General features: G+C 40.5%; 1 protein-coding gene and 1 long non-coding RNA gene across 3 annotated transcripts in view; one reads left to right on the forward strand and one right to left on the reverse strand.

Moving 5' to 3' along the window:
* The window catches only part of IPO8 (importin 8), a 59,930-nt gene extending 55,375 nt beyond the window's left edge, over nucleotides 1–4,555 (reverse strand). The window contains exon 1 of one of the 2 annotated variants that reach the window (XM_033116689.1): nucleotides 4,249–4,555. In XM_033116689.1, the coding sequence (XP_032972580.1) occupies nucleotides 4,249–4,332 (84 nt within the window). In that variant the 5' untranslated portion in view covers nucleotides 4,333–4,555. The remainder of the gene's footprint in view (nucleotides 1–4,248) is intronic. The other variant, XM_033116690.1, reaches the window with a different exon arrangement.
* Nucleotides 3,875–12,973, forward strand: part of LOC117028302 (uncharacterized) — a 39,887-nt gene continuing 30,788 nt past the window's right edge. Inside the window, exon 1 of the long non-coding RNA XR_004424108.1 lies at nucleotides 3,875–4,066. This is a non-coding gene — a long non-coding RNA (uncharacterized LOC117028302). The remainder of the gene's footprint in view (nucleotides 4,067–12,973) is intronic.

The raw sequence follows: 12,973 nt of genomic DNA on the forward strand, positions 1-12,973 counted from the left end.
TATTTCAACACTGTTACCATTGTACACATTTTGTAACTTTTTTCTGCAACTGTTTGCTATTCAAAGAACTTCTGCAACTTTTTGTTTTCTCCTTTCAGCCTTGATTCAATGTACCTAAATTTGGCCAGCTAAAACATTCAATGGTAAATTCAGATGTATTCTCCTACTACTTTCTTCACAAAAGAAATTGGACAATTTCTTTTTCCACCCTGGGCTTCAGATTTCTAAGGGGGAAAAAATAAGATTATTTCTCAATGATTTCTTGAGGATATTTACTTGGTATCTGCGAAGTTTTCTGGAAATAGTTTACTTGCTTAACTAAATTCTGCATTTTATGAGAACACATTTAAAGCAAAGATCTGATGTTTTCCAATTCTCTGCCTCACTGCCCCCACTACACTAACTTTTCTGGTCCTCCAAAACGCAAAGTTGAGGGCCTCTGCTGAACTTGCCCTTCCCTCTGTTCCTCCCCCAGTTATTCACCTGGTTCGCTCCTTCACATCTAGGTCTCTGCTCAATGTCATTCTTCAGAGAATGACCACGCTATGTCTACATCACAACACACTCTCTCTAGGGCTTCAAATCTCTCTATAGCACTGATGACCTGAAATTTTATTATTTACTTGTCTGCATCCCCCACTAGAATGTAAGCTCTATGAGAGCTGAGTCTTATACTAGTACCTTCAATATAATTCAATAAATATGCTATTCATATAAGCAAACTCTCTTAAAAGAGCAATAAAAAATGATACCTACAGATACATGGAAAAGCAGGGATTCCAGAGCTGGGCAATGAAAGTACATATCTTTTGCATGTACTGCAATGTTCATTGCAGCATTATTTATGGTAGCCAAGACATGGAAAGAACCAAAGTGACTTTCAATAGATGAGTGGATAGAGAAAATGTAGTACATATACACAATGGAATACTAACTACTCTGTCATAAGGAAAGATGAAATACTGTTATTTGTGACAACATGGATGGATCTTGAGATGCTAAGCAAAATAAGTCAGAAAAAGTCGAGAACCATATGACTTCACTCATATGTAGGATATAAAACTGAAAGCAACAAACGAACAAGATAAACACATGAAGAAACAAAAACTCATAGACACAGACACAGCTCAGTGGTTACCAGAGGGTAAGGGGGGTGGGGGGATGGTAGAAGAGGATAAAGGGGGTCAAATATGTGGTGATAGAAGGAGAACTGACTCTGGGTGCTGAACATACAATGTGATATATAGGTAATGGATTACAGAATTGTACACTTGAAACCTATGTAATTTTACTAACCACTGTCACCCCAATAAATTTAATTTTTTAAATAAAGAAAGTACATATCTTTATTTCCCTGTTGATGCAATGTGGATAGTGATTTATTAAAAGAAAACACCTTTCTGGATGAGTTACTGGAGAAAGATAGCTACCCTTTCCTACTTCCCTATGCTACTGCTAAAGGGAATTCTGGGTCTAGGGACAGTGAGGAATGTGTACAGGACTCCTTCTTCATATCTTGCGATAAAAATTAAAATGCATTTTCACACAGAAACAATATCACAAATAGCAATCAAGGAATTAGTCACTGGTGATTGAAATTATGTTGGCCACAGAAAAACACAGCTCCAAATAAAAATTCATCCTTTAGAATACAGGCTTTTACGTTTTGAAGCTGACTACTCTTCTAAATGGCATTGACAAATCAATCAGTACACTGTAGAAGCTACCCCCATTTCCTATGCAGAACATATTTGCTGAGGGGGGACCTAGACTAAACTAAAGGAGCTGGACCCTAATCACTTACGGTAGATTACCCACCTGTGTATCCCACAAAGTAGGGTGGTAAAGGAGAAGCATACAAAACCTTACATTAGAACCATGTTGTACTATAAGCTTATGACATACTTTAGTCTTCTACTTACAAACAATTCAAAAAAATATTTAGGGAGAGCATATTACCATCCAAAGCACTATACAAGAATATAAATGCTTGGGCCTGCCCAGTGGCTCAGGCGGTTAGAGCTCCGCGCTCCTAACTCGGAAGGCTGCCAGTTCGATTCCCACATGGGCCAGTGGGCTCTCAGCCACAAGGTTGCCAGTTCAATCCCTCGAGTCCTGCAAAGGATGGTGGGCTCCGCCCCCTGCAACTAAGATTGACCAAGGCACCTTGAGCTGAGCTGCAGCTGAGCTCCCGGATGGCTCAGTTGGTTGGAGCGCATCCTCTCAACCACAAGGTTGCCAGTTCAAGTCCCGCAAGGGATGGTGGGCTGTGCCCCCTGCAACTAGCAAGGCAACTGGACCTGGAGCTGAGCTGCGCCCTCCACAACTAGGACTGAAAGGACAACAACTTGACTTGGAAAAAAGGCCTGGAAGTACACACTGTTCCCCAATAAAGTCCTGTTCCCCTTCCCCAATAAAATCTTTAAAAAAAAAAAAAAAAAAAAAGAACATAAATGCTAAATGAGTGGCGTAACAATCAGCTACATTTACACGTTGCAGAGGGAATTGTGTGCTGTGAGGACCTAAGGGAACATGGGGCAGGGCAGAGTGAGGATGGAATGGATTTGGATTGAAATACCATGAAGAAAAAGATAAAACTGGGTCCTAAATGTCTCTTCTAGTTCCAAGGCTCTCCCACCTATCTTTTCCACTTCCAAAAAGTCAACTGCACGTATATATTGATGAATCACAGATAAAGCAGGAGTAGGCTAACAGAGGCAGAAAAGTATAACGTAATATCAAAGATATGATCCCTATCAACACTATTAAAGAAACACCTGGCCTCACTGTGAGGCGAAGGGGCTCCCCAACAGGCCAGCTCCTCGCTCATACTGGATTGCAAGTTCAGCTCTTGCTTTGTTCCTTCTAACCAACCCCTGGATTACTATTTTTCTAGCCAATCAACATATAGTACTTCTACTCTGCACAGTCTGGGATAGGTAGTGACTTTAACTTTTTCTTATTCTCCGTGAGAGTCCTGTTCTTTTTGAGGCACCAATACGTTCCCTTTGGGCTTCAGTTCAACTCAACCTTCTCGCCAGAGTGGGTGTTTTCACTCTCCCTTTTATCTCCTGGGAATCCTGGAGTCACACTTACTCCCAACTCCACCCAGATTTCTCATTCCAGTGATCCATTTCAAAGAATCACAGTGCCTACCTGCCCTTTAAAGTCAACTCCAACCAGGGAAAACCTTAGTGAACTCCTACGGAAATATTTACTTAGGACAGTCGTTCTCACACGTTAGGAGGCCTAGAATCACCTAGCTAGCTAATTAGAACCCTCGTCCCCACCCCCGCTCCCAGAGTTTCTGATTCTTTAAGTCTAGAGCAAAACCCCCATAATTTGCATTTCCAACAAGTTCCCAGGTGATGTTGTCGCTGCTCATCCTGGGCCACCCTTTGAGAACCACTCATTTAGGACCTTTACATGTGAAGGATTACCACAACCTCAAACGGCGGGTTCCTCTCCCCTGAGGAGTAGACTTTAATTCGTACGTCTCAGTGAGAGGTCGATCATTCATTCTTACAGGTGAAGAGGAAAACAATAAGCTCGAGTTTGGGATCATTAAAATTTCGAAACGTCGGTAGTAACGCCGGGCAAGGTCAAGGCTAGTGAGCAAGCACGGAGGATGAAGAGGGAAAGAAAGTCTTGCCCACTTTGGCGTTCACGAGCAATCCCTCCACCACGTCTACTTCGGTGTGTCCTTTGTGAAGCAGCACCGCCAGGCACACCGCCTGCTCTCCCCGGAGGGCTCCCCCACCGCCTGTGCCAGCGCTCCAACAAAACTCGGCCACTCACGCGGGGGCCCCACAGTCCGGCCGGACCCACAGCGGCAGGCGATGGGCGGGGTTTCCCACAGCAACACCTAAAGAGGGCCGGGTCTGGAGAAAAGCTGAACTCAGACTCGAATTGTCAGTGCATTTCCCCACCCGCGTCCCCCAGTCGGCGTTCTTAAAGAAATCACACCCTGAAAACAGTAGCAAAGGTTGCTCACGCTGCTTTCTGGCGAACCAACCCGCTGAACGAACTGCGCTGGGGAAGGAAAACGACGTGAACAGATGCAAAGGTAACCAACAGGTGCGAGAGCTGTTCGGAAAGAGATTCCGGGAGTGCGGCGTGACTGGACCCCGGGGTGGGGGCGCTGCAGGCCGGAGCCGCGCGGGTCCGGCGCCCCGCGGGGGTGGAGATCGGGGCGCCCCGGAGGGAGAGCCGGGGAGCCGGCGGGGGCGCCGCAGGCCCGCTCCTCACCTGGTTGAGCTCATTCTCGGCTGCAATCCGCAGCTTCGGGTCGATGGTGCCCTTCAGCGCTTGGATGATCCGGTTGAGGTCCATCTCCCCAGGTGGGGGCTCCGCGGCCCCCGGACCAGTAGGCCAGACTGCAGCTTTAGTTTTTCTTTCGACCCTCTCAGCCTCCTCCTCCGTGACCCCTGCACTACCTCACTTTTCACCCCCCACCCCCGTCGCCACCTGCAGCCACTTGCTGCGCCACTCTGACTCCGCGCCCCCGGTCCTCCCTTTCTACCCCCCACAACTCGCTCTCCATTCACCCTTTTACGACGGCCGGTGGGAGGCGGGAGAAGTAAGAAGAGGAAGCGGCGCCTCCTTTACGGCAGCCTCTTCCCCCGAGCGTGAAGCTATGGCGGCCTCCTCCAGGCGGCCGGCATGTTGCTGTACGGAAAGTAGTCTCGGCTTCTCCGAAAGGAAGCTACGCTCACTACGTCCGGTAGGCGGCCGCCATGCTGCGTACGGAAAACAGCCTCCCCGCCACTCTCCCCAGTCCGGGAAAAGAACTGATTAGGTGTCCCTTTACAGCTGCTTCCCAATTAAGCATATATAGATGGAGTGGCACTTTTTGTTAGTTCGAGAACTGTCTGGGCATCACAACTGAGCCTGTTCCAGGGCAGACTTTTGGGAACCTTGAAAATCTAGCCCACAGGAGGACAGGGCTCCCTCGGTCTTTGGGAGCCGTCATTCGTTCACTCACTCATTCACTGAACATTTGTTAAACATATTTTTGAACCTGAGTACTGAAATATTTAGGTACCACATTATAATTAGATGAATTTGATGCACGTTACTATGAAGGAACTTACAATCTGATAGAAGAGAGAAATGTAAACATATATTTACAGAGTTAACTCTGGAAATACAGAGATCAGAGTAACTACGTGCCGAGAGTTCCTGAAAAATTTATAGACCTTCTCAGATAAGTAGTGAAAGACAAAGAAGGGTTATACTGTTTACACTCACTATGGCCGTATCTTCTTAATGGCATAAAAATATTAAGGAACTATTTCTTCCTGAGGTTAACTCAGAAAAGAGAGTTCTAATTACACTTAGTAAATAATAAATAAGATGAATGTGGGAAAAATACATCCGAGGGGATGTGATCTTTCCAGGAGCAGAAAATTAAGACAGACTGGTCCAATTAACTGAGTTCAATCAGTTGGATAGAATACACGTAGCAGAAAACTTGGCTGCCTGAAAGCTATCCCCTCTGCAGAGGCTGTAAGTGAGACAACCCCCCTCAGCTGGGTGCAAAAGTGCCTAGCAATATGTCTCTGATTGCTTCCAGTTTTGCCCTTCTTTAATCCATTCTCCACGCTGCCATCAGAGTAGTGTTTCTTAAGGGTTAATACTGTCATGTCCCTTCCTTGATGATTTCCCATCCATTTCAAGATAAACTACAAACTCCTTAGCACTCCAGGATCTTAGAAAACAGTGCTTTTCATCTCCACGCTATTTCATTAACCCACTCTCTTGCTTATGATAATCTCAACCTCCTTGATCCTGAATCTTAATTCCAATATCCTCTTTTCAAGTTAGGACCTATTCTTCTCTCTCTCCTTCAATAGTTATACATGTTTTCCAACTCAATCACTTTTTCAGTTTTCCTTAGTTTATCTATTCCTGACTACACATCCTTCTTTGCTATGAAACTCCAGATTCACTTCTCAAGTCTACCCTGATCCACTGTGTAAATTGACATCATTACAAATGTATTTTCTCAGACTGAACAATACGATTCCTTGTCTTTGATCAGTACCACTTCCCATTCCCTCAACTGTTCCAACCCTCAAAACTCTTTTCAAACTTCCTACACCTTCTCACAGTCCTGCAAAGATGAGCAAAGCAATAGGCTCAACTCACTCAAACACAAATTTATCTCTGCTTACCTTCTCCATCTTCTCTCATCTCCTTTACAACCTTGCTCCATAAATATCTCTCCTTGCTTCTATATATTTTTTCAATATAATTAATTTTGAGTATTATTACATGCTCATTGTTGACAATTTGTAAAACTTTTTCCTATATTTTCAGTCTCTTTCTCTCCACTGATTCAACCTCAGCCTAAAAGCATTTCCCCTAGTTAAAAAACAATCTTTCTTCAGTAATCCTTTCTAATTATTGTTCATTCTTTTTCACTTTTCATTCCAAAGAATGGTCTTCATTCATTGTGTCTACTTCCTTATTTCCTATTCATGCTTCAGTCAACTATCCCCAGGCATCTGCCCCCATTTCTCCCACCAAAATTTCCAAGCACAAAACACTGATCCCTTACATACCAAATGCAAAGGACATTTTCAGCTTTCATCTTAAAAAGTGTCTCTCTGGCATTTGACAGCATCTTATACGCTCTTCTCTTTTTAATATCTCTTTCCTTGTTTTATCTTGAAGAATATATTCATAACCCTTTGATTACTCACTTGATCACCTAACTCTTAAACACTGGTGCTTCTCAGAACTCTGAGAAGTTCTTTGCCACCCATTCTACTTTTGTCATTTCATCCACTTACATAACTTTAACCATCAACTCAGCAGGGTTGACAAAACCATGACTAACCAAGATCTCTTTCCTTAAACTAGATGTATCCCAATGCCTACTAAGTTTTTACCTGAATGTACCCAAATTCTTTAAGGCACATGTCTAAAGCTGAACTCTTGTAGCACTAAGGATGGTTTGGAGTAGGGAGAGACTTGATGCAGTCATTCCAATAATGTAAAAGGAGAGATTTTTAAAAATAGTTATACTACCAAATGCTGGCAAGGATGCAGAGAAACTGGATCACTCATATTTTTGGTAGGAGTGTAAAATGGTACAACCTCTCTGCAAAGCAGCAGTTAAGCAAACTGTGGCACATCTATACCATGGACTACTATTGAGCAATAAAAAGGAAAGATACACACAACAACCTGGGTGAATCTTCAGAGAATGATGCTAAGTGATAAAACGCCAGTCCCAAAAGGTCACGTACTATTTGATTCCATGTATGTAACATTTCTCATATATAACATTCTTAAAACAACAAATTGTAGAAAGAACAGATCAGTGGTTGTGAGGGGTTGAAGGGGGTGGGCGTGACTATGAAAGAGCAACATGAGGGATTCTTGTGGTGATAGAAATGTTCTGTATTTTGAGAATATCAATCTTAATATCCTGGTTGTGATATTGTCCTATAGTTTTACAAGATGTTACCATTGAAGCAGATTGCATAAAGATACACAGGATCCATCTATGTTATTTCTTATAACAACATGAGAATCTATAATTATCACAAAATAAAAATTTTAATAAAATAATAATTAAAAAGAGAGTTGATGTTCCCATGAAAACTTTATGTGCTGTGGATTCAGTGAAGAAAAGTTACTAAAAAAACAGTGCTGTCAAATTAGCAGTGTCTGAGACAACAGAAAAAAAAAATCATGATTCTGTTGTCAGATTTCTTTGCAAATGTTTTTAAAAAGTTTTCCGTAAAATATTAACTATGTTTAACCTACATATGGTCCATTGTTTGAGTCCCCTTTTTTATTGCATGAGAGGATGTCTATATTTATTGATAACCTCACCTTGTTCAAGGTAGAATTGTCTTGTTGTATTATCGTGGTTTACATGTGCCTCACCTCTCAGTGCCTGTTTACTCATCTGTTTTCAAGAGCTGTTGTGAAAACTAAATTAGATGAGCACATTGCTCATGGTACAAGCTCAATATTAACTACTATATTTTATTTAAAAGGAGAGAGGAGAGACCTTATTCAACATTTGATGAATGTGACATAGTGAGAGTTTCACACTATGCCTGGCACATAATAAGCAATCAGTAAGTACTGTTAATGAATAAATGAATGCATATGAGAGAAATAGAGGGTCTGAAACAGGATATCCACAGAAGTAATGAAGGTAATACAGCAATGAGACATTTCCCAGGTTGAATAAACAGGAATTTGTGATTGATTGCATATACAAAGTAGTAAAAAGAAGTCAATAATGATTTTAAAGTTTTGATGACCTATGGAGGTCATTAACCAGAGAAAATGGAATGGGTATTAGATTTTGGAGGAGAGATGAATTTGCCTGTGGACATGTTGAACTAGATGTGCTTATGGGTTATATGGCTAGAGACGTCCAGTGACAATTGGAAGTCCGCATCTGGCACTCACAAAAGAGCTGGGTGAGATGGCAGGAAGCCATGGCAGGGGAAAGAGGAAGGAATAAAAGGATGCAATTAGAAAACCATGAGTCATCTGTGTATATAGGTTAGTTGACACCATAGAAGTGGATGTCATTTCTCTAGAAATACAGCATGAAGCATGATTACAGCTCAAATTACAGAAAGAAATTTTTTACTCCAAGCACTTCCACTGTGGCTTTTGAGACTTAACATTTTAGTCATCTAAACGGAATACCACACAGCTGTCTTCCCCATCTGTTGGCATCAGCTCATCTGCTGGTACGTGTTAATAGGCTTGAATCTAGTCCATATGGTAAAAAGAAAATGGGAGCGAAAAACCCAGTGCACAAAAATCCCTACCTGTAAGTTTAACAATACATCTTTTAAACTATGTTAAATAATCTGTATGTGAATACTGAAAAGTTTGTGATTAAATATCTCCATTCCTAAAGTATCGATACTGGCAGAGCACCTGAAATATATGCAAGATTATATACGTACAGCTTATAAGATCTTTAGTATTTTGTTAATAGAAGTCAACAATTATCTCCTTTAAGATGTCACATGTAACAAAAAGCCCTGAATAAAATTTTCTAACGGAATGTGACAGACTGCTCAGTTAAAGAGGAAGGAAGGAAGGGAGGGAGGGAGGGAGGGAGGGAGGGAGGGAGGAAGGAAAGAAGGAAGGAAGGAAGGAAGGAAATCAGTGATATGTAAGTTAAAGTAATAGGGAGTTAGAGAGTTTCTGAACGGAAGCCAGAAACTTCCTTCTCCAAGAAACTAAAGTGGCAGTGGTGGTGAGGAGAGACAGAAATTAAAAATAGTAGCATTAGCTAAAACTAAAGAAGAAATATCTACTTTCAAATCATTTTTTTCCTCAAAATATTGTTTCTTCACTTCTGAGGTTTCCACATTTCACACTGGCTAAGGAGTCATCCTGCCTCAACGTCAGGACCTAGGAAAAATTGTTAACTTATGACAGAGTCAACTGAGTCCACTTTGTCCAGGTCACAAAGAGTTCAGTTGGCCATAGCAAAGCTGAGTAGTGCACCAAAAACAACTATGTGTGCAAAACAGCAGTGGAAAACACAGTGAAGGAACAGAACCTGAGAACTGGAGAAGAGAAAAAACGTACTGTAGAAAATGCTATGCTGTATTTGGACTTGAGAGAGCTAAGTCTGGCTCAGGCCCTTCTGCTAGTGGCCTTAGGAAGTCAGTCTCCCAGTCTCCATTTTCTTATTCCCTAAAACAGTACCTACCTCACGAAGGCCATTGTGAAGATCAAATAAGATTACGTACATGCGAGTACTCTGTAAATTACGAGGTGAAGTGCAAATATTAGTGAAAGGTGGTTAGGTTTTTATGGTAAAACTCTTCCATGTGTTATCCCAGGCTTAATGATAATTAAAACAAACCCTCAAGCTCTATCCAAGGTAAGACAAGGCAGGGTAAATACCATAGCAATCTACCACTTTAAGATTTTTTTTCTTTAAAAAAAAAGAAGTGATAATGTACGTTTCAAGTTCTACAGTAAGATTCAAAATGGAAAGTAAGTCTTCCCCCCTCCTGTTAAAACCTGTTGGCCTTTCCTTAAGGCCAACACTATCAGATTTCTTATACATATTATCAGGAAAAAAATGATCCAAGTAATCACATTTACATGCTTTTACAAATTTTTACACAAATAATGTTGCGCACTCTGTCCTGTGTCTTTCATTTTGAGTTATTTAACCAATTCCCTATTGACAGGCATCTCCTTATTGACTGGTTGCTTCTCCAATTTTCCTATTATAATTAATGCTATACAAAACATCTGTATGCATATACTTTGGCATAATTCCAAAACTATTTGTAAATTTCTAGTGCTGGAATTTCTGGGTCAAAAAAGCATGTAGTTTATCTTGATAGCTATTGCCAATTTACTCTTCAAAAATGTACCAATTATATTCCCATCTACAGTCTGAGCGGCTATTTCCCCACATGCTTGCCAAAACATGTACTTTAAAACCTTACATATACTTATTGATCTTTTTTTTAATGTGTATATGAATTGCCTCATCATATCTGTCGGCCTTTTTGGGGCCATCCTTTTCTTATTGATTTCCTCCCACAGCAAGTGATCATTTGTCTTTTGACATTATTTCACCTAAACAGAAGTTTTAGGGGAATAAATTGTATGTGTCAAATTTGCCCATCCTTTATGGCTTCTGGGTTTTGTGCCCCACTTAGAAAGCTCTTCCATTCCCCTACTTCGGTGTTCTCCCACCAAAAGTCAACAAGGACCACCTCCGCATTCAAAGATTCCAATCATTGTTTTTGTTCATAAATAGAAACAGTCAACCAATTATCACAAGATTCTAAGCAAACAGATGAGACTAAACCAAACAGGAAAAGTGTAGGAAATAAACTACAGAGGGAAGAAAACTTTTAAAACTTTATCCTTAAAATTAGAAAATAATTCAATCATGAAACGAGAACAGAATACATATATGTAAGGAATGTTCAGTTAACATAAGTGTAGTATAAATTTTAAATGTAGCAGAGATTTAAGACTCTAAAAAAGGATGGAAGATGAAATCCAGGAGCTCTCCCAGAAAGCGAAACTTAAAGGGAAAAGATGGGAAAATTAAAGAACTGGTCCAAGGAGGGCTAGCTTCTGAATAGTAAACATTCCAGATATAGAACAGAAAAACCAGGGGTGTGATAGAAAGCAAAGAAGTAAATCAAGATTTGCTCTCAGCAGATGAAATTGATAAACCTGATACCTGATGTGTCTGAACATCTGAGTCATTCATCTTTGTAGCACCAGAGCCAGGTACAAATCAGATAACCTACATATTTGAAAGACTAAATTCGTCATTTATTTCAAGGCATGAGGCCCTTGAAATAAAATGAATAAAGGAATAATGCTTGCGAAACAGAATTAGTGAGCCCCAGGCCTCTTGGTATTGATAATGGGTAACAATATGTTGTAACCTGGCATTCAGTATCTTGCGCTCGTAGCAAGTGAGCTGTACCTATCAGTGTCAACGCTTGCCCAAAGGCTTGAAAAATGAGGACGAAGTTATTGGCCTAATCATTAAAATGGTGGTTAAGAATACCCCTGAGATAGATTAGCAAGCAGAGGACATAGAGAAAGAAATCTAAATTTTTCATCAAAATAAAGTGTTTCGCAGGGAGAGTGGAATTCATACGAAAAAACTTGAGCGTCTGTATGCCAACAATTATTCCACCTGATAACATACATAAAATAGCGTCCTAGTTATCACAAGGATCACAAGAGAACATCAGTCATAAAGCTAAGGAATTAAAACTTTTCAAAAAGAAAGTATTAAAAATACAGCATGTGATGTCAAAGCACGGTAAAAATACAGCCATTATGGAGTTGAGAAAGTTTAAAAAAATGAGAAGGTTGACAGATCTTTGGTACTAGAGGCAAGTGAGCAAACCTCTCAAAAAACATTTCCTGCTTTAAATACCTGCATTGATTCACTAAATCACTATAGAGGAGGTAAGAGTCAGTAGTAGCTCACAGTTCCTGGGGGAGAATTCATTTAACAAAAGACTAAAAGAAAGAAAGTGAAAGAATACAAGTAGGGGGAGGATTTAGTAAATAGAAAAACTTACTTTATCTCCTCTATCTCCACCTCCAGTTAAGTATCTGTAGCCTCGGGTACTACATAGTAATTATAGGGAATGTATTTCCACTTCTAGTCCCATCTACACGATGTTCCCATTAAAGCTCTTTACACAAGGTCCGCAGATGAGCTGTACAGATCTATGGATCCCCATTCCGTCTCTTGTAAATGTAGCTAAAATCTGTGCATGTGTACATTTTTCTGTACAGATATCTGGACTTTTTTTTACTAATGGCTTCCAGAAGAACTGTCTACAAAAAGTTACTATATTGCTTCAGAATGAAAGATCTTGTCCATTCATTCTCATAAGCCTAAGAATACTTAATTTCCAGTTCATTGTCTTTACATTTAGGAAAACAGTATTTCATTTAAAATACTCTCCCAAAACATGACTACTATTATGACAGGATACCCTAGTTAATGGATCTCTCGTGTGACATCTTTAAAAATATAGAGATGCTCACAATATTTTAAATAAACATTGTATGCAGGAGTAAAGACGAAGCTAAAGACCCTAATGTAGTACAAAACATAATAGTTAAAAAAGGCCTCACTGAACTTGAGCAACAACCTTTTCTTTCTTTTTTTTTTTTAAAGGAGGGCGCAGGTCACAGTGGCCCATGCGGGGATCGCACCCACAACCTTGGTATTATTAGCACTGCGCTCTAACCAACTGAGCTAACCAGTTACCCCAACAACCATTCTTAAACCTCACATTTCCCCTCAATCATTTAATCATAGTTCTGCTTTTCTATATACTTTTCAGTTTGTATTCTGGACAGAAAGCCATGAACTAATTTATTTAACTGGAATTCTAATATTCCTAGCCTGGCAAGTACCCACTAGGAGTTGAAAATTTCTGTTAAATTGTGCATCCATCACATT

Source organism: Rhinolophus ferrumequinum, chromosome 10, assembly GCF_004115265.2.
Source record: "Rhinolophus ferrumequinum isolate MPI-CBG mRhiFer1 chromosome 10, mRhiFer1_v1.p, whole genome shotgun sequence".
NCBI classification, from domain to species: Eukaryota; Metazoa; Chordata; class Mammalia; order Chiroptera; family Rhinolophidae; genus Rhinolophus; species Rhinolophus ferrumequinum.